Below are 22,678 nucleotides of genomic sequence, written 5' to 3'. Positions count from 1 at the left end.
CATCATCAAAAAACCACATTGTACTATCATCCTTCCCAGGTGGACTAGCCCATTGTTACATTACACAGCGATTTCATCTAAAACACAAAAAGTAGGTAGTATTTTTGATTTAGGATGTTCCTAAGGTAAACTATGTAATGTTGTTCAGAACTTCTCTCTTTTGTGGCTACCTTAAAGATTTCCTTTGACTGAAAATACTAACCAGACCTATATTTTGACTTAGTTAAATAAACCCCTGGTCTGTTTGAACATCCTCCAGGAATGCAGAAGGAGGAGGAGACACAAGTGCTTTGTCTTCCAGTGGCTGGCGCTCAGAGAGTGGACATTCCTGTGCAGCTGTTGCCCAGCTTCCTGGAAGGGTGAAAGGGTGGGAGGCACCTCTGCATGCTGGTGTGACCGCAGGATATGACATGGCTGTGGAGGCAGAGCCCTAGTGCCCTTGAAGGGTCCCAAGGATCCAGAGCTGTATTGCTTGAACCAGTGATAAGGGGAATGTCTGCTGAAGTTCAGCAGGGAGAGAATGCATGCTCTGGAATATCTTCTTTAATTCCTAAATACAGTGGCTTCTAACGATTTTTTACATGTGGCTGAAACAGTAGAATCATTTTAGTTTATCCAGCCTGATATTTTTTATTAACCAACTAATTGTTAAAACCCCCTGCCAAAGGATTTTAAAACTCAAAACTATCAGAATTTGAATATGGAGTTAATGTTTTCTGGCGTTAGTGTTTGCAAGCCCTGCCAAGAGTGGACATACTTGGAATGTGATTACATTAACCCTTGTGAATATGCTGAAGTTGTATAGTGTTCATCATTGTGCAGTTAATTTTTAATGGTTCCCCACCATATCAATTTTGTTTTAAATATTTGGTTTATATTCTTTGGGTAATCTGATAATTCACATTCTTGGTAACAAACATGCATTGTAAACAAGTGTAAACACCCACAACAACTTTCGCAGTAATCCAGCAAAATATGCACTTGATCTCACTGTTGCCTAATACAGACAAAATGGGATTATTCTTCTTCTGTTTGTCATATATTATAATTATGGCTGATTTTTCAGATTCAAGAATCCATTAGAAGAATGTACTTGTATGCCTGTGGCTGAATGAAGACACTGAGATGTGTATGCTATTAATATTATCCTGGCCAAAACAGCAACAACAACAAAAACCTTTAAGAAGTATACTTTTCTTAGTAGACATCATTTCACTATACCTAAGGGAATTCTGGATTTTTCTTTAACAGACCAAAGTAACTGCGACTCCCTTTGAAAAAAAAATGCTAATATCCCTTTTCCAGTCTGTGATCCAATTCAGGATCATAAATCAGTTACTTGTCCTGACTTCTCAGTCTTTCTTTATCTTTTGAGAATATGGACCAGTTATTTTACAGAATATCTGTCAGTTGAATTGGTTTGATGTTTCCTCATGACTGAATTCAGATTATGTATTCTAGGCAGACATAATACTACTACTTTTTAAAGTAATCTTTAAAAGGCTTGCTTTTCAGTTTCCAACATTAGAAATTATGAGTTCATATATCCCTTCAAGAATGAGAACTGAATCTGCATTAAATTGCTTTGCTTTCCTCTTTACTGTTTGATTAAAATGGACTCTTTTTTCCTTTTTTTTCCAATCAAAACTGCATTGATTTTTAGGTTATTTCAAGCTGAAGTATCTTTCTGGAGCAGTTCTTTGTTCTTCGGAGAGGCCTGTGTAATATGAAACTTTGAAAGGACTCAAATATAAGGTGTTGCCTTTTTTGTAAAAGACAATTCTGGAGAAATTTGGGCACTTGAAATAGTAGAAAGTTGATTAAGGTAGCTTACCCAGGCTGTTCTAGGATTGAACACACTTACTTTGAAACCTGGAATTTTAAGACTCAGGCACATAGTTTATTAAATAACATCTCTTTAAATTTAAACATATTGTATAAGATATTTAAGATGACTGCCTTGGTCCTGTTCTCAGTCCCCCCCTCCCACACTTTATATTTATGTGGTAGAATAACAGGAGGTTATATAAAACATGGAAATATCTTAAACTTTGAGGAAAAATAGCTGCTGATTCAAGTATTGTGTCACACTAATATATACAAATTAAAAATCTTAAATACATAATTATTTATAACACTTGAGAGGGAAGGCTTTGTCTTCAGACTGAAGATACTACTCTTAACTTTACAGCTCTTTAGTGGTCATGTAGCCTTCACTAGGGTAAATTTCATTTCCAGACTTGCTAACCAGAACAAACTTAGAGATTTGAATTCACACAGAGGTTTGTTTTTGCCACCACTGCTTATCGGGACCTCAGAGGAACTGTCATTTCTGTTTTTCCTGATCTTTCAAGAAGGTTCGGTCTGAGTTTTCCCCTGAAAGGCGACTTCCCCCATGTTTGGAGTTTGGGGTGGTTTCTGAACTGCCTGAAGAGCTATTGGAACAATCTTGGCAGCAACCAGACACTGGCCAGTCTTCATAGGCATCTCCGGGTCTCAGAGAAGCTTGTTCTGACGACTTCTAGATTTTCCCACCTGGATCACTGTGGATCAAGAAAACCAGGCTGGCCTTGAAAATGGATTAAAATTTTTGTTGCTGCCTAGATAGTACACATGCGTTTATGCCTCCATCTCCTGGGTTCAAGCGATTCTCCTGCCTCAGCTTCCCAAGTAGCTGAGATTTCAGGTGCTCACCATCACACCTGGCTATTTTTTTTTTTTACTTTTAGTAGAGACAGTGTTTTTCCATGTTAGCCAGGCTGGTCTCGAGCTCCTGACCTCAAGTGATCCACCCACCTCAGCCTCCCAAAGTGCTGGGATTGCAGGTGTGAGCCATTGTGCCGGGCCTTTACTGCTTATTTCTAAATTGCTTGACCTTGAACAAATTACTTAACCTTTCTGTGTCTACATTCCTTCATATTTAAAATGGGTAGGCCATGTACAGCAGCCCATATGTGCAATCTTAGCACTTTGAGAGGCCATGATGGATGAATTACTTGAGTTTAGGAGTTTGAGACCAGCCTGGACAACATGGCAACCCCCCATCTCTGCCAAAAATACAAAAATTAGATGGGTATGGTGGTGCATGCCCATAGTCCCAGCTACTTGGGAGGTTGAAGCAGGAGGATCACTTGAATCCAGGAAGTCAAGACTACAGTGAGCCATGATTGTGCGACTACACTCCAACTTGGGTGACAGAGGGAGACACTGTCTCAAAATAAAACAAAATGGACAAAATAATAGTGTCTACCCCATATGGATGACTGGCATGCTTATATACGACTTTAAAGAATGATACCTGGTGCATAGTAAGCACTTAGTGAATGTTAGCCATTATTATTCCTTCTCCTCCCCATCCTCTGCCCCTCTGCTTTACCCTTCCCCTCCCTCTTCCCAGCCCCCTCCTCTCTTCCTCCTCCTGAGTTGTCTTGTATACAGTTTATTGTTTGTCTAAGATGCCCCTTGTTCTCGTATTACCCTGAGCACTCTCCCTTCCCCAAGGAGAGGCTGAGCTGCAGCAGCATACTCTACCCTACTCCTCCTGGTGGATTCCTGAAGATCCAAGAGTTTGCCCAAATCCTGCCAAACTGGTGGCAAGGGCTCACTGAGCCAGAACTAGCTCCATGTACAGATTTTCTCCAGGCTCATGAGATGAACAGAGAACACATATTCTCCAAGCCACAGTATATTCAGTTTGGCTGTTTTATTTACTTCACTGCCACTGCCAGTCTACGTCTTTGCATCTATTTCTCCTTGAAGGACCTCTTGATCGCTCTGTTCTCTCCTTTCACCAGTCTCAATTCCTTCCAGGCCATCTAATGCCATATTATTAAATATAGTTGAAATAATTTCTTTCTTATTTCAAAAATTGTTAATTGTGCCCCATTGTCTACAGAAACTTGCTAGCTTAGCATTGACGCATCATCTTGCTTTCTTCTTCACTCTCATTTCTAGCCTCATCTATGAATCCTTCATCTCCATGCTGTTTCCCAAATGCATCATACAGTTTCGTGCCTTAGTACATTTTTATGTTCGTTGATGTTATTTCTTCTATGTGCCCTTCTTCTTCTTTCCCTGCTTTTTCTGTCCCTCCTAACACGCACACACACACACACACACACACACACACACACACACACACGAATAAAAGCAAACCCTTCAAGTCCCAAATCCAGGGCAGCCTGCCCTAGAACTTTTTATTGATGTTTATCAATTTATCAGTCCCTTTTCTGTGCTCATGTTCTCTTTCTAAAGAAGAGCATCAATTTCAGGTTAAGATAATAATTTAAGCTTCTTTGCCAGATATGGGGTCCCCTAAGCCAGGAATTACATTTTATTCCCCTAATGTTTAGTATAGTTTTGCAATTGCAGATGCTCAGTCAGTGTTTAAGGACTGAAATTATAAGTAGCTTGATTTTGGCAAACATATTAAAAAATCTGGATTTTTACAAAAGATAAATTGGAGTGTCATTATTCACACTGTAGGGAAATTTACACTAAGATTCCTCTATAAACATCCTCTCTGCATTTAAAGAAAGTTTTGGTTTACGTAAAATTTTAAAACTGCTCATTATATGGAAACGACCATGACATGTGGAAGGTGCCTGTGAGTGAGCATTCAACTATGTGCAATGCACTGGGCTTAGTACCTTAGTGTTACTAACTCATTTAACCCTTACAACAGCCCTGTGAGATAGGTCCTGTTACCAACCTTTACACATAAGGAAACTGAAGCTCAAAAAAGGCCAACTAACATGCTTTTAAGGTCCCTGGGATTCAAGTCTGCGCACTTGAGGCCCTGCTCAAATGCCCAGAGGCCCTCGTCTTACACCCTGCACCATCTGATTCAGTGTGTTTTTGTTGAAAGCCGTCTGATCCTGTGGCTTGTGCATAAGAAGACCTGAGTTGTAGTTCTTGTCACTTTCTGGAAGAAATGGAAACTTCTCCAGGCCTCCCCACAGGAATATCTGGAGAATAAAGTAGGGGTCTGAGAAATCGTTTACAGAGTTCCAGTATAAATTTAAAGCTCAAAAATGTTTCTTAGTCAAAATGCTAAGAGGAGCCATGGCAGCCAGTGACAGAAGCTTTTTACTACAGGATCCTGATTGTAGTCAGTTAAATTGGTTGTATTCTGCATAATGATTTGCACCAGGAAGTTAAAAAATTGTTCTCCTACATTTCCTGTACCTTCACTTCTAACCCCAATTTTTTTTTAACCATTGTCAGTGACTTAGAAGTACAACGATGTGAAGTCAACTGTTAGTGTTTATGTTACACTATGAATGAGAGAAATAGGAATAGTCGGAAATAATACTAAGTGTTTTGACTCATCACAACAGGTTTCTGCATGTCATTTTTTAGAACGATACATATCTGACACACTGCAATAAGATCTAATCATTACATTATCTCTTGAAGTTTTTTTAAATCCCAAAGAGGGAAAAGTACAAGATTGACAGTCTCTGTTTTACAAATGGTTTAGATGTCTCTCAGACATATTGTGAAGTAGAATGAAAAATTTTTCTGACTTTTAGAGATAAAACAAATAGACTTCAAAGAAATTTGAGCTCACAGAGAGATAGCTGTTTTGGGCTGCACACACCCTAGAAGTGCATTCTCCTCTGTGGTGGAAATTATTGAAAGGGACTGCTTTTTCTTCATTTGTTTTGTTTTGCCTTTTATGCCAAGATAGAATTCAGAAAGAATCTTGAGCATATAAAACATTTTATCAACCAGGATGTTTTACTCTAGGTATTTTTTTAATACAACCATAAGCCTCAAGGAGAAAAAGCTATTGGCTTCCTACTCCTTTTTCCCCATGAATACTTCCCTGGAGACTCAGTGATTCAGTTTCAGTAATTGCCATCTTTCATTGGGAGAGGAGTAATGGCTTAAGTGGGTAGTGAGCTCCCAGCATTGAGGCATTTCTCGACCTGGGTCCTGTAGCCCCAAGGAAAGCCGTACCTTTGTTTAAGAATCCGCCTGGTTCATTTATCATCTGTCACTGATTTTTGTGTAGGAATGAGAGACTAAAATTCTCCAGGGATACCACTTACATTGTTACGTGACTATGGTTTTAATGGCACAGTCCAGGAATATCCCTTTTTTATGCTAATTTCTCTCCTTTTCAAAGAAAATGGCCCTGACAATTCTGTAATTTTGTACAATGACCCTACTGCAATTAGCAAGCAAGGACAAATCTGCCATTTGACTGCATCAGAAAAACAAATCGAAAACGGACACAAATCTGATGGTGTTTGCAGCTTCAGCATTTCTGGAGATTGTTTTATCAGCATGCCCCTGAGCACAGATCTGGGCCACGATGAATACCACTTTCCTGGCAGCCGAATATTCCATGTGACTGGCTCCACCCACATGTACTCCCAGGGAGGGTCACTTAGGTCAATCAGGCATGTTCTTATCTATCATAAGAAAGAATTGTGTGCTTCAGATGATGCTCCAGAAGGTTAATGAGAGTTTTTTGGAGGTTTTGTGGTGGTGTTATTCCTTTTGATTTATGACAGACCTCTCAGGAGTTATGTTTTTATTTGGTCTCTCAGTGGTTTTTTAACTACCATACCACTGACAGTATGGTAGTTTAAAAAAAAAAAAGTCAGAACTACTATTATTAAGGGAAAGAGGTTTCTTTGTTTTCCTAATGAAATGCATACCATTTTTAAGTATGTCCCTTCTACATATAAAATAATAACTTAGTTTTATCAGTTGTAGGATCAAAACCTTATACCCATCTGAAATGACTTGGAGCAAACAGCTTTTAACCAGACCATCATTGCCTTGTAATGCCCAGAGTCTTGGGCACACAGTCCAGGAAAATAGAGAAGTACTATACATTGCTGCACAGATTGTCAGATTGCCAGAGAATCAAGAGGATTTCAGACTTGGCTTGGAGTAGACAGTTTATTTTTCCTTATAGGACAGCTTTCTTTTATTCACACATGGAAAGATAGAGTTTCCCTTACAGCTGCTAATGAAATAGAAGCCCCAAACAGGGAATGTGCTGAGAGGAACTGGCCTACTGTGCTCAAAGAAGGCAACTCCTACAGTTCCTGGCCCTTTATTCCCTTTGTGCAAGGAATCAGCCCATTGTCTGCTAGAGTCTCATGTCTGGGGCCAAATGCCATGGTGCTGTTCTATTTGGTATCTCTGATAGCTCTTCCCACAATATGGGGCCGCCAGTTACATTCCACAAAAGATAAAAGTTTTTCTTTTTTCCTGATTTTTCTACCTACTTGACTAACTGCTGTGCCCGTCTGATGGGAATTTGTGACTGCAAAGTAAGATGGAACCCGCCTTGCAGACAAGGATAGATAGAAGCGAGAGAATGTAGGAAGTTAGATGGCAAGTCCAAGTGCTTTAAAACACGCAGCACTGCTGGCTCTGAAGCAAACATCCATGCAAAACTGTGCATCCTATTTTTAAGGAGGGGTTGGATTTCAGTCTGACTGAACTGAAGCCTATCCAATAACACTGCCTGGGCCCAAAAATATAACCACAATCAAAGTTAGAAGTCACCAAACTCTCATGTGGGTTTTCAATGAAATTATCTCTGTAAACATTTAAATATAGGTGACCATTCTTTAAAAGTCAGAAGACCTTCCGAGAATACCAACAGTGAAGTATGTCACGTGGGCCAGGATGAGCAGAGAAAGATTTTCTTTTATAAAATGAGAGATTATCTTTATAGGAGTCTGGCCGAACACTGAGGACATCCTTAGGACAGATTCCCAGGGTCTTTCCATGGTTTCCCATTAATTGTTTTTCCCTCTCAGTGCTATCATATTTTTCCATTTTTATCTCTTGCCTTTTAACTCTAGGAATGTAGTTATTAACTTCTAGTCTATGAAAAGGAATTTTCATCTGTCAGACCTTGAGACAGGCAATAATTTGGATGTTTTGCTGTAGGCAATACTATAGCCAGTATTCAACCCCTATCCCCCACCCTGAATTAAAACTCATTCTTGCTATTCTGATGTTTGTGATTATGATGAAATGATCAAAATAACTCTTCAGGCCAGGTGCTGTGGCTCATGTCTGTAATCCCAGAACTTCAGGGAGGCTGAGGTGGGAGGATTGCTTAAGACCAGGAGTTTGAGACCAGCCTGGGCAACGTAGTGAGACCTCATCTCTACAAAAAATCAAAAAATTAGCTGTACATGGTGACACACACCTGTAGTCCCATCCCAGCTACTTGCAAGGTTGAGGTGGATTGTTTGGGCCCAGGAGGAGCTGTGGTTACGCCACTGCACTCCAACCTGGGTGACAGAGAAAGACCCTGTCTCAAAAAAAAAAAAGAAAAACAAAAATCCTCTCAATTGTGATATTTATATAGAGAGGGTATCTCTTACCCCCTCTAGAATTTCATTACAATTTTGCAGTACAGTAATAAGAATATGAAAGGGATTGATGTCTGTGTGGTAAGGGTAATTAAAGGGGTATGTGTTTATATTTTCCTTCTTTGAACTGCTTCCAGAAATATTTTCGTGTCTGTCATAACTGGGAGGATGAAACCAAATTAGAGTTTTACTGTATTTACATGTTTTTGGTCTAGGAAATCATATGTATTGCACGACAACTTAGTATGATGGTATATACTTTTATTTATTTGTGTAAAATATGTATACTTCTGCAACTTTTCCTTTCAACTGTTTCATAAAATCTAAAAAAAAATCTGAACAACTTGTCACTGATAATCAATTTAAACTTGCTTACATTACAGCTTTCATTTTTCGTTTGTTTGTTTTTTGAGATGGAGTCTTGCTCTGTTGCCCAGGCTGGAGTGCAGTGGTGGGATCTTGGCTCACTGCAGCCTCTACCTCCCAGATTCAAGCAATTCTCCTGCCTCAGCCTCCCAAGTGGCTAGGATTATAGGCACCCACCACCATGCCTAGTTAATATTTTTTGTATTTTTAGTAGAGATGGGGTTTCACCATGTTGTCTCAAACTCCTGACCTCCTGACTCCGCCCACCTCAGCCTCCCAAAGTGCTGGGATTATAGGCATGAGCCACTGTGCCTGGCCACCTACAGTTTTTATTAGAACTCCTTGGAATGCTATAGAAATTTAAGGAGAGATTACTATCATCATCACCATTTGGAGAGGCGTATATTAGTGGGTGAATATAAAAAATGTTATTTGAAAATATTCTAATTTATTTAAAGTGACAAGTTACTAGTTACTTCTTATTCATCCTTAGGTTTACAAAGCAAGTATCTTCAACCCTCTTATCAGCGCAAATAACAAAAGAATTTCAAACATATGTAAAATAAACGGAATAAGTTGGAAAAGTCAAGTATAGCAATCTGACTCACTTTAACTTTGCAAAACTGCTTATCATTCTACCTGATTATATAAATAAATTTAGTCTGAATGGCCTATCTGCTGTGCTTGTGAGCAATATTTTAGTTTATAAAAATCCACATTATTCTTTACATGAATTACTTTTTTCCTGCTTCTTTACATTTCTCTTCCTGACTTCTCCATACTATTTCAAAGTGACAAGATTTAAAATATTTTACAAATCTTTTAGTGGGGTTTGGCTTTTACAAACTGTTGTAAAAAGAGCATTTCAATTCAATTCAAACAGTTTTTGGGAGGCTGTCACCTACCAGAGACTATACAGTCTGCTGGAGATAAAGGGATGGGTATAAAAGTTCTTTGCACCATGGAACTCAGTCTAGAGAGAAAACAGATATGACTGGTTTTTTAATGTATTCATTTCTTTAACAAGCACTTATATCGCTTTTACTATGTGCTAGATACTATTCTAAGTAATTTGAAAGTATTAACTCATGTAAGTAATTACATACGATGGTGTTTCTAAAGAGGAAAGTGATCATTTTTATTTAGATTTCACTATAATTTAGTAATAGGGAATGCTAGAAATTTGGCATGTGAGGGTAAGCATATAGCATTTCTTTCTTATTCTATCACATCTTCAGAATGTGGAACTTGGAACAGAGAGTAATTGGATCCTTTATACCAGAAGGGCAATGCTTAGTTGTGTCATGATCATCTGAATCTTTAGCAGTGTATTAGTCCATTTTCATGCTGCTAATAAAGACATACCCAAGACTGGGAAATTTACAAAAGAAAGGTTTAATTGGACTTACAGTTCCATGTGGCTGGGGAAGCCTCAAATCATGGTGGAAGGCAAAGGGCACATCTCATATGGTGGCAGACAAGAGAAAAGAGCTTGTGCAGGGAACTCCTTTTTTATAAACATCAGATCTCATGAGATTTATTCACTGTCATGGGAACAGCATGTAAAAGACCTTCTTCTGTGATTTAATTACCTCCCATTGGTCTCTCCCACAACATGTGGGAATTCAAGATGAAATTTGGGTGGGGACACTCAAACCATATCATTCCGACCCTGGCCCCTCCCAAGTCTCATGTCCTCACATTTTAAAACCGACTATGCCTTCCCAACAGTCCCCCAAAGTCTGAACTCATTTTAGCATTAACTCAAAGTCCACAGTCCAAAGTCACATCTGAGACAAGGCAAGTCCCTTCTGCCTATGATCCTGTAAAATCACAAGCAAGTTAGTTACTTCCTAGATGCAGTGGGGTTGGTGGCATTGGGTAAATACAGCCATTCCAAATGGGAGTAATTAGCCAAAACAAAGGGGCTACAGGCCCCATGCAAGTCTGAAATCCAGTGGGGCAGTCAAATCTTAAAGGTCCAAAATGATCTCCCTTGACTCCATGTCTCACATCCAGGTCACACTGATGCAAGAGGTGAGTTCCCATGGTCTTGAGCAGCTCTGCCCCTGTGGTTTTGCAGGGTATAGCCCCCCTCCCTGCTGGCATTGAGTGTCTGCAGCTTTTCCAGGTACATGTTGCAAATTGACAATGGACCTACCATTCTGGTGTCTGGTGGCCCCCTTCTCACAGCTCCACTAGCTGGTACCCAAAGGACTTTGTGTGGGGGGGCTCCATCCCCACATTTCCCTCCTGTACTGCCCAAGCAGAGGTGCTCCATGATGGCCCTGCCTCTGCAGCAAACTTCGACCCTGGGCATCCAGGCATTTTTCATACATCTTCTGAAATCAAGGTGGAGGTTCACAAACCCCACTTCTTGACTTCTGTGCACCTGCAGGCTCAACACCATGTGGAAGGTGCCAAGGCTTAGGGCTTGCACCCTCCAAAGTCACGGCCCAAGTTCTACATTGGCCCCTTCCAACCATAGCTGGAGCAGCTGGGACATAGGACACCGAGTCCCTAGGCTGCATACATCATAGGGACCTTCAGCTTCACCCAGGAAACCACTTTTTCCTCCTAGGCCTCTGGGCCTGTGAAGGGAGAGGTTGCTTTGAAGACCTCTGACATGCCTTGGGGACATTTTCCCCATTGTCTTGGGGACATTTTCCCCATTGTCTTGGGGATTCACATTCGGCTCTTCATTACTTATGCAAATTTATGCAGCCGGCTTGACTTTCTCCTCAGAAAATGGGATTTTCTTTTCTACCGTGTTGTTAGACTGCAAATTTTCTGAACTTTTATGTTCTGCTTCCCTTATAAAACTGAATGCCTTTAACAGCACCCAAGTCACATTGTGAATGCTTTCCTGCTTAGAATTTTTTTTCCATCAGATACCTTAAATCATTTCTCTCAATTTCAAAGTTACATAGATCTCAATTTCAAAGTTACTTTCTCTATGCCACCAGTCTCTTTGCTTAAAAATTACAAGAGTCACCTTTGCTCCAGTTCCCAACAAGTTCCTCATCTTCATCTGAGACCACCTCAGCCTGGACTTTGTTGTCCATATCACTATCAGCATTTTGGGCAAAGCCATTCAACAAGACTCTAGGAAGTTCCAAACTCTCTCACATTTTCCTGTCTTTTTCTGAGCCCTCCAAACTGTTGCAGTCTGTGTCTGTTACCTAGTTCCAAAGTCACTTCCACATTTTCAGATATCTTTTCAGCAGTGCCCCACTCTACTGATACCAACTTACTGTATTAGTCCTGATAAAGACATACCTGAGACTGGGCAATTTACAAAAGAAAGGTTTAATTGGACTTAAAATTCCACATAGCTGGGGAAGCATCAAATCATGTTGGAAGGCAAAAGGCACATCTCACATGGCAGCAGACAATGGAAAAGAGCTTGTGCAGGGGAACTGCTTTTTTAAAAACCATTGGCTGTCATGATGCCTGTTCACTATCATGAGAACAGCACGGGAAAGACCTTTCCCCATAATTCACTTACCTCCCACCAGGTCCCTCCATAACACATGGGAGTTCAAAATGAGATTTGGGTGGGGACAAAGCAAACCATATCAAGCAGTTTTGTCTCTATTGGTTCTGGTTAGTATAACCCAGTTTTGTTCATATTGACTTGGAGCAGTCTTTTTCTTTTGTTCTTTTTCCTTATTTAACCTGATTGTTATTGTTGCTGTTGACTGTTTCCATACTGTTTTGAGAGAAGTTAATAAATAATACTTCTCTTCAAAATTTGCTTGCTAATACCTATTTCATAGAGATTGTCTTGCATATGTTACTTTCAAAATGACAATTTAAAAGTATAACTTTACTTTGAGTAGTCTTAGGAAGAGTTTTTGTTATTTTAAGCTCCAAATCTAATTTTGTCCTTTAAAAGTTCATTGAGTTCCCTATTGCTTTTCAAGGAACTTATTCTGGAAACAATGTTATATCCTTAATTGTAAAATTTGTACTGTAGTATTTCAAAAGCTTTTGTATACATTTTACAAATTACAGTTAATTTTGGGGGTTAACCAGAAGTTACTGTAAAAGAAATATCAATGTGTATGCTGCATGTGAATAAGATTCTTACCATGCATTGCAAAGTCTTTTAATTTTTGGACTTCCCTGAAGAAAATGATGTTTTAGTTTCTTTGAGTAATGTAGGAGGCCCCTAGAATAACATTTTTGTAATAAAATTTCCTTAACTACCTAATGTGTTTGACCTTTGTCTTCTTTTTACAAAAAACAAAACCTATCTCTTGGATTGCTCACAGTTAACCAGTTCTACCTTATTGCTTGTCTAGAGTAAGCCCCTTTCCCTCTTGGCTTAGGAGATATACAAGTTCACATCAGTCAGAAATTATCAGTCTGAGTGTTAAGCGAAATTTCAGTTGGTAAAGATTATAACCATACATATGTATTGTCTAATAAATTTGGCCTTTAAAGGAAAAAAATCCTGTATACCAATCATTTGTGGTGGTCTAAAATTGGAAATGTGCCATAAGTATGCTTTGTTTTTAGGTCCGTACTGTGGAAGTATGACTGTTCCCAAAGAACTCTTGCTGAACACAAGTGAAGTAACCGTCCGCTTTGAGAGTGGATCCCACATTTCTGGCCGGGGTTTTTTGCTGACCTATGCGAGCAGCGACCATCCAGGTATAACAGAAAACTCAACACAAATCTCTAAACCATATCTGTCAAAGAATTCCTTTTGCTATTTATCACCATCCCTGGACATAATTATGGTCTCAGATGCAGAATTAAGATACGAAAGAGAAGGAGGAGCACTGTATCTTTATAAATGATTTAGGTCTGAACTGAATCATGTTGTAGCACAGGGGTATCCAATCTTTTGGCTTCCCTGGGCCACATTAGAAGAAGAATTGTCTTGGGCCACACATAAAATACACTAACAATAGCTTAAAAAAATTTGCAAAAATATTTTATAACTATATTTTAAGAACTTTAGGAATTTGTGTTGGGCTGCATCCAAGGCCATCCTAGGCTGCATGTGGCCCAAGGGGCATGGGTTAGACAAGCTTATTAGCATATTGATCAGTTGACTTACATGGGATAGGATTCATCTCATTTTTCCTAAAATCCTTGGATAGCGCAGCTTTGTGTTCCCCTCCTGACCCTTTTAAGTCCTGGGTATTCTCTCGAGCCCTCTCCCAACCTTCTTCCTAGCTCAGAGGCAAGACTTATCACCAGGGAGCCCCTTCCCAACACATACCAGTGCACCACCAAGGGAGGCATGTACGGTGTATGCAAGATGAAGAAGTCAGTGTTACACAGTGCGATAACCGTAAAGCTGAAACTTGTATGTGAGAGAAGGGAAGGGAAACATGAACACTGATGAGAGAGAGAAGCATGGGCTCCTACCCTGGGCTCTTGTGTTTCAGAGTAATTATGTGCAGCCCACACCCTGTCTGCTTATAGTCACAGAGGTTTCTGCTCTCAGTCCTCTCTGGCAGAAAAGCTCTGGGAATGAGGTGCGCCATTCATTTTCCTCTTAGCCAATCAGCTCTGACCAATCACAGCAGGTGCCTGCATGGTCAGTGTTTATCATATGCTGCCCCCAAAGAACTATTACAGTAAGTGTGGGATATTTTGGAAACCATACTATGTTGATCTAAATGCATCGAGATCCACTGTGTCTTAGCCTCACCTCAGCCTCTGTTGCTGAATATTAGTTTGGTTCTGTAAATTACTCTATAGAGCACCTTCTTTCTTAAAATGCTTGATTCTGGTTGACGAAAGCTTGTATGCTGTAGGTTTTCTTTTCAGAGAAGTAACCATTTGCTTCTCTGTCACTGGATACCACTGGCTAAAAGTTGAATTAAAATGTGGGAACCTTCTCTATGAACTATGTTGGGCTTTTGAAATTATTTTGTTCCTGTCAGGGGACATTATACACGTAGTCTTTGTAGGCATGTAGTGGATAGCAAATAACAAGTATTGCCTTTTTTTTCTGTTGAATATAGATTCTGCTATCATTTACCAGATAATAATGTTGAAAAACCATCATTGGTGGCAGAAAAAAGAAGTGAAAGGAACTCATTAAATACTGGAGACAGTGATTCTCAGTATTTATTTTTTAAAGGAAAATTCTGATAACTACATAGTGAATAAATGCTTTTTAAAAACTCTCTTTTATTTTAAAAGAAAGCTTTGCAGCACGAGTGACCTAGTTTCCATTCTGTTAATTGCAGTTATCTTTATTTATGACAGATTTAATAACATGTTTGGAACGAGCTAGCCATTATTTGAAGACAGAATACAGGTAAATACAGGTATCCTGACTGTTGCAGTCGTGTATTGCTGAATATTTTGTTTTCCTTCACATTAAACCAGATATGTTTGTACTTAAAGTTCTTTTAACCATTCATGTTGTAACTAATGAGGAATATTTGAAGTAGTTTCTTATATAGCAGGAGGTCAGCAAACATTTTCTGTCAAAGGTAGATAGGAAATATTTCAGGTTTTCCACATGCAATCTCTGTTGCATTTATTCATATAATCTCTGTTGCTGTTGTATCAAAAAAAATATATTTAAAAAAAAAAGCAGCCATAGACAATGTATACACTAACAGACATGCCGTGTTTCAATAAAACTTTATTTACAAAAACATCAGTAGGGTGGATTTGGCCAACAGGCCATAGTTTGCTGACTCCTGAGTTCCACTATAGGTCCCATTACCAAATCTAGACTGTATTTTTTTCCTGGCCAGTATTTGGGAATAACTTTTAAAATTCTTTCATTTGGGAGGAGGTGCATTTTGCCTTTATCACTAGAGAAAAACCTGCTGCAAATAAGAAGATGAAAAATTTCAACCCAGCTTTACTTTAACTGGAAACACTACTTAGCCACTTTGATGTACATTTCCTCATCTATCAAGTAAAACAGTCTAAAGCAGAATTTCTTAGCCTCGGCAGTATTGATATTTTGGGTCAGATAATTCTTTATAGTGCAGGGCTGTCCTGTGCATTGTTAGATATTTGGCAGCATCCCTGGCCTCTGTCTCCCTGGCATCTGTCCTAGCTGTCAGTTGTAATAACCAAGAATGTCTCCAGACATTGCCAAACGTCTCATGGTGGACAAAATTTCCCTCAGTGGAGAACCACTGGTCTAGAGATCCTTGTCAACAACACTAACAAAAACTATGACTTTTAATTTTGAGACAGGGTCTTGCTTCATTGCCCAGGCTGGAGTGCAATGGCATAATCATAGCTCACTATAGCCTCAAACTCCAGGGCTCAAAGTATGCACTTGCCTCGGCCTCCCAAATAGCTGGGACAACAGGCTTGCACCATCATACCTGGCTAATTTTTAAATTTTTTGTAGAAATGGGTGTCTTTCTATGTTGTCCAAGCTGATCTCTAACTTCTGCACTCAGCCTCCCAAAGTGCTGGGATTACAAGTGTGAATCATGGACCCAGCTGTGACTCTTTAGAGTGCTTTCCTAGTAGTGCCCGGTATACCTCTCTGCACTTAGCACAGAATAAGTAGCTCTTGTGAACATTTCAACATGTCTGCAAGGAAGGTTCTGTTACATCCTAAAAACTGAGGTACAAACAAATTAAGACTTGCTGAGGGCTACACACCTCATAAGCATAGCCAGGAAGTCAGGCTTAAGAGCGCATGGTCTCAGACATTTGGGCATTCTAATGAACGAATTATTTTATGTGCAGAAACAACTCTAGGGTTAACTAATATTAAGTCTAATAGAGGGAAAAAATGAAAATGAGCAATAATTGAATGTTGCTTTGTAAAGTAATGTTCATCCAATATACACATATGCCAGTATTATCTATTCTAGCTATACCTCTACAGTCCCAGTTGGTGATAAGAGTCTCTGGGCATCAAATGGTCATTTCCTGTTCTCCTAAAGAAAGGGAATATATCTAAGCTTACAGGGTGGCATTATGGTACCAGATCAGATCAGATCAGCTTTAGCCCAGCCATTTTATAGTGTTTAGATTAAAAATAAGGCATCGTGACTAATACAGGTCCACAAGCCCTCATCCATAATTCTGAAGTATAGAAAGCTTTGAAAGCCTTTGTAACTCATTTGGTGGTGATTCTTGATTAATGTGTCCTTAAATTTGTTTGACAGCAAAATTAGACTAATATGAGACCATTTAATCTTTATGTGTGTTATTTAATATGACCATGCATTTGACACAGGTATTTTAATGTTTTTTTATTAATGTGTGCAGGCCCCACCGGGGTCTTACACCATATACATTATTAGAACTGTTTTGCTTTTCCAGAATCCAAGAAATTCTGAATTCTGAAATACAGCTGGTTCTAAGGGAATTGGCTTTAGGGAATTGTGAACCTGTAATAGGAATTCCCCTTATTTTTATTTCTTAATTTCTTGAGTACTACTGCAATGCAGGGACTCCAAAAGGTCAATGGGAAAAAATATGGAATATTTATTTGGATAGTTTTGATAGTTGTTACATATATAATTTGCCAAGTCGGCAAGAGGACACTGAGAAGAAATGAAATAAAAACAACTTCTATTCTGGAATCTGTTTGGGCTGGTACACTCTTTTTAAACAAACCAAGTAAACATTATGTAAAATGGTGTGTATATATAGAAGTAAGAGCACATGACATTCATCTTCAAAGCTGACAACATTCTTTTAATTCCTTGGCTTTCTTTTTGCATATTTTTTATAGATGTTTATAGCTGTCTTCATATCCTGCTGATAAGTTGACACTTGAAGGGAATAGAGATGAAGAAACAATCTAAGAGAGACTATATGCAATATCAGGGTCCCATTGCTAGCTGGGTAGTGCCAGAGCTTGGGTCACTCTGCTGTTAGCCCTGACACCCTTCAGCTGCACCACATACTATGACATGTTTCTGGAAAGTTTATTGAAAAATGACTGTTAAATAAATGGAATCCTAAATTTTTTGGCGGGGAGGATAGAGTTTTGCTCTTGTTGCCCAGGCTGGAGTGCAGTGGCAGGATTTTTGGCTCACTGCAAACTCCGCTTCCCGGTTCCAGTGATTCTCCCACCTCAGTCTCTAGGGTAGCTGAGACTACAGGTGTGCACCACCACACCCAGTTAATTTTTGTATTTTTAGTAGAGACTGGTTTCACCATGTTGGCCAGTCCAGTCTTGAACTTCTGTCCTCAGGTTATCCACCTACCTCGGCCTCCCAAAGTGCTGGGATTATAGGTGTGAGCCACCGCCCTGGTCTTGGAATTCTAATTTTAAAGTGTATACTGTTTTTCTGATGGCAAAAGTATTTCATAATTAATGTAGACCACACTGTCTAATATAGTAGCCACTAGCCTTGGGTAGCTAATGAGTACTTGAACTGTGGTGAGTGCAGATTGATGTGTGTTGTATAAAATGCACCCCAGATTTTGGAGGTTAAATATGAAAAAAGAAGATAAAATATCTTATTGGTATTTATTTCTGTTTATTACATGTAGAAGTGATAAAATTTGAACATGTTGGATTAAATAGAATATATTATTAATTGTGCCTGTTTTTACTTTGTAAAAATGTGACTTCTAGAATATTTAAATTTGTATATGTGGCTGCCATTATATTTCTATCAGACAGTTCCATTAATATAATGGAAATATTACAGTATGTATAACATGGAAAGTGAAAGTTCCTCACAATTCTCCTCCTGGAGAGAATCTAGGGATATTCTTCCTTGTCTTTTTTATCCATAGAAAACATAAATTGTTACATATTTTAAACACTTCTTATAGAAACAAGATTGTACTATAAGGTTTAGAGATGTTCCTGTTTGTGAAAAATATTTATTGGATGTCTTAGACTCAAGTAAAATGCATTAGGGAAGCTTGTTGTTTAATAGACTTTATGGTGAATCCTTATATAAAACAAATAATTATTGTGTAAAAGTTGCCTTTAGATGAACATTGTAGGTCAATCTGTATTTTCACAAATCAGGTTTCTAAGTTTTCATTAAAGCAAGATATTATATGGAGGGCAGAAAATACTTTAAAATTTAAGTATAGTTTAATATTTTTTGCTTATGTAATTTAATATAAATTTTTTATTTTTCTTCTTCCAGCAAATTCTGCCCAGCTGGTTGTAAAGACGTAGCAGGAGACATTTCTGGGAATATGGTAGATGGATATAGAGATGTAAGTAATGGAGAGTAATAGCAGAGAATGAATTAAAAGGAGTAAGTATGTATACTTACTCCTTAAAGTGTATGTTACATTTTATATATACACCACTTTACTCCAAATTAATTTACTCTGCCTAAATTAATTACTGAGTAAAGTTAAATGAGATCTAAAACTCCAGACAGATGCATGAGTCTCTCTTCTCTGAGAATGAATGAAATAAGTATAAAAACTAAGGTTACCCATGCATTCATTCCTATTTCTAGCATTTCCAGTTAAGCATACTATAAATGAAATGAAAAACAAACTTTTCACCATCTGAAAGTATTATTCCATCCACTTTTTGTAAGAGGTTATAAATTTGCATTCTTTTTGTTATGGTTTATTTCTTTAATATTCCACTGGTTCCTGTAATAGACAAAGGACATGAATATTCACATCATAGAACAGTGATATTGTATGTGGGGCCAGTGAAGCCATCTGTCCTGCTCTTATTCCCCTCTCTCCTTGCAAATCAAGTTCTTATGTCCAGTAAGACTATATGGGTTATGTAGTAATACATTGTGCCCAGAGAAAAATAAATTCCAAGGAATTTATTTTGCTAAACTGCATGTCCTATCTCCAGATACATAATCCTCCATTTGTTTCTATTTACAGATTTCTGTCCTGGAAATCTAGTATCTGATTTTTTAAAAATTTACATTGTTATTTGAAGTAGTTGGGTTTATAGCCTAGCTTTTGGGAATTGCCTTGAGTTAGAACTATCTATAGCAAAAACCTATTGTTATGAAACTGTTTTTAAAGTTATTTATGTGTGTTTTTATGCCTAGGGAAAAATAACCTTTATCTACTTGTTTCAGGTGATTGATAAATCCTCTGTGGTGTGGGGAAAAAGCTTGACTTTAATTTTCACTTTTGGCACATTCTGATTCTGGAAACAGCAGATTTTATTTTGCTTTTCATTCCTTTTTTTCTATATTTTTATTTATAAGATTGACACAGGATACTCATCTGACCTATAAATTGACTCTTAAAATGATTTACACTACCTCAGTTTGAAGATTTACTTGGTGCAGGCAATTCTTAAATGACTATGGGGAACTGAGAAATAAAAAGTTGACATTTTTTTCCCCAGCAATAGAAAGTTTTTATTTATTATTTTCCTGTTCTGTGCAAGAAATGTAAGAATTATGTACAATAAGAGAAATAGCATAGTTTTTTCTTACTGTGGATGTTGATCTTACATGATCCGTTAAGTGCTGGCAAATAGGTTTCCTATTTGACCCACTAACTGGTTTTGCACTATTTGCTTTTAGAATGATTTTATCTGAAAGGAAATTTGTGTTTTGAAAGCTACCCTCTTCAAAGAACTCAGATTAGTGCCTTTTTTGTATATGTCAGTATCATGGATGTATTAGATATGTATTGCTGCATAATAACACTACCACAGACTTAGAAGCTTAAAATGGCACATATTTATTATCTTTCATTTTCTGTGGATTAGGAAACTGGACATGATTTAGCTGGGTTCTCTGCCTCAGGGTCTCATAAGGGTGCAACAAAGGTGTCAGCTGGGGCTGCGGTCTCATTGGAGGCTCAACTGGGGAAGGATCTGCTTCTAAGCTCATGTCATGTTGACAGCATTCAGTTACTTGTGGGTTGTTGGACTGAAGACCTCAGTTTCTTCCTGGATTTTGGCTGGAGGCCATCCTCAGCTCTCACCATCTAGGCCTCAGCGTGGCCACTTGCATTCTCAAAGCAAACAAGGGAAAGTCTTTGAGGAAAGGCATCTCCTAGCAAGATAGATTACACTCTTGTGTAATGTTATCATGGGAGTGGTATCCCATCAATTTTTCCATATTCTTATAGACTTAGAAGAAAATCTCAGCTCCCACTCACACTCAGGGGCATTCAGGGGGCTTCCACAAGAGGGAATACAGGGAAGCAGGGATCATTGGGTTTATTTCATCTTGGGAAATGTGTTCAGTTGCAGCAAGTCTTTTTGGAAAAGTCTTTGCAAAACCAAAGCATATCCTGTAGGTCAGGAGGACCTAATCTGTAAAATAAATAACTAGAGTTGCTGTTGAAGAAGCAGGTGCCCTGTCTCAGGGAAGAATATATTGTCTTACAGAGCTATTATAGAAAAGGCATTGGTTTATTCTGTATTGCTCCAAAAGGCAGAACTGGGATCAGTGGATAAAAGTTACAGGGATGCCAATTTCAGCTGCATATAAGGAATAATTGAACAATGCAAAATGGGGTAGGCGGTCTTAAGACAGTGATTTCCTAGTTGCTGGAAATGTCAGGTGTAGATGTTACAATGATTTGTCAGGGATAGACTGTCTTTGTGTGGGAAGGGTGCTGTGGAGTGGAGACAGGGGTGGTCTGTCAGGAGGTATGAGCGAGGAACTTTAAAGGCCTTTTTGAATTTTTGAGATTCTGTAGCTCTATCTCCTACTGACAATTAAAGCATCCAAATTGGTATATGTTTCCAATGCCAGTGAAGGAATACGGGCTTCTCTTAAGATCTGCCTCACCTGCCCCCAGAACAGTTTTTCTCTTGGCACCTTCTCCCCAGCCTGCTAACTATACCATCTGTTTTTAAGCAGAACATATCACTTAATTAATTGGTTTCAACAATTCTCCTCTCCCAAAAATGTTCAATAAGTATTGTAAAATAGAGACAGTATACATGTAGTGTGCTGCAGTTTAGGAGGAGAAGGGGAGAAACAGGGCCTCTTGTACACACCCAGAAAAAACAGAGGGAAATACATGACAATGGCAAGTGATTATCTCTGGATAATGACAATGTGAGTGATTTTTTTTCATTGTTTCCAACATTTCCATAAAGAATGTATATTTTATGAAGAAAACATTATTGATATGCTAATTATGAGTACTATAGCAGCACAGAAACAATTCACATGATAGAAAGAAGCATATATTTGATAATTTAACATTTTACTTTCATTCTGCCAACACTTTTAAGCATGTGCTTTATTCTACCTTGCTGGTTTTGGTTCATGTTTTATTAAATGCAATCTAAAGTGTTTACTTTTATGTTACACTTCCTTTTAAAACATTGTCAACACTGTTTTAGGATAAGTTGATTTTTCCTAAAGGAAGATTTAAGAAAATTCTGGGATGATTTGATAGTTACTTGGAAAGTTGTTTAGTCTTAGCTCACACTAAGCTGTTGGCCATTGTTTATGGCTTAGTGAACTTCGGAAATCTTTATTGTAGATAATGCCATCCACCTGTAATTGCCTGAGCCGTGCAGATATTCTCTGCAGCTGGCCATTGCATTCCCTTTCCTAAAGAAGTATTACATTTACATTATTCTGCTTAAGTAAGTATATTTTGTTTAAAATAATTTACTAATTAACATAGGCTAGGTAATATGGCTTTCCAATATTTACCTTTCAGTAAGATTTAGACTTCAAAATAGCTAGAAAATAAAAATATAAATTGTACCATGTGTTCAAAAGGGAATTTTCAAAAATCAGGTTCAATAAATATGAATTTAAAAAAATCAATACCAGGCCAGGCGCAATGGCTCACACCTGTAATCCCAGCACTTTGGGAGGCCGAGGCGGGTGGATCATGAGGTCAAGAGATCGAGACCATCCTGGACAACATGGTGAAATCCCATATCTACTAAAAATACAAAAAAATTAGCTGAGCGTGGTGGCGCACGCCTGTAGTCCCACCTACTCAGGAGGCTGAGGCAGGAGAATTGCTTGAACCCGGGAGGTGGAGGTTGTAGTGAGCTGAGGTCATGCCACTGCACTCCAGCCTGGCGCCTGGTGACAGTGAGACTCTGTCTC

At 38.6% G+C, this 22,678-nt stretch overlaps 1 protein-coding gene across 2 annotated transcripts in view; it reads left to right on the top strand.

Annotated features, from left to right (window-relative positions):
- Positions 1–22,678, top strand: part of DCBLD1 (discoidin, CUB and LCCL domain containing 1) — a 66,509-nt gene that overhangs the window by 23,208 nt on the left and 20,623 nt on the right. For both annotated transcript variants that reach the window (XM_037727535.1, XM_017497265.2), the window contains exons 3-5: positions 13,245–13,379; positions 14,955–15,006; positions 18,794–18,866. In XM_037727535.1, coding sequence (XP_037583463.1) covers positions 13,245–13,379; positions 14,955–15,006; positions 18,794–18,866 — 260 coding nt within the window. The remainder of the gene's footprint in view (positions 1–13,244; positions 13,380–14,954; positions 15,007–18,793; positions 18,867–22,678) is intronic.

Source organism: Cebus imitator, unplaced genomic scaffold, assembly GCF_001604975.1.
Source record: "Cebus imitator isolate Cc_AM_T3 unplaced genomic scaffold, Cebus_imitator-1.0 Scaffold11, whole genome shotgun sequence".
Taxonomy (NCBI): Eukaryota; Metazoa; Chordata; class Mammalia; order Primates; family Cebidae; genus Cebus; species Cebus imitator.
Note: the sequence above shows the minus strand (reverse complement) of the source record. Positions and strands in the feature narration are given on the sequence as shown.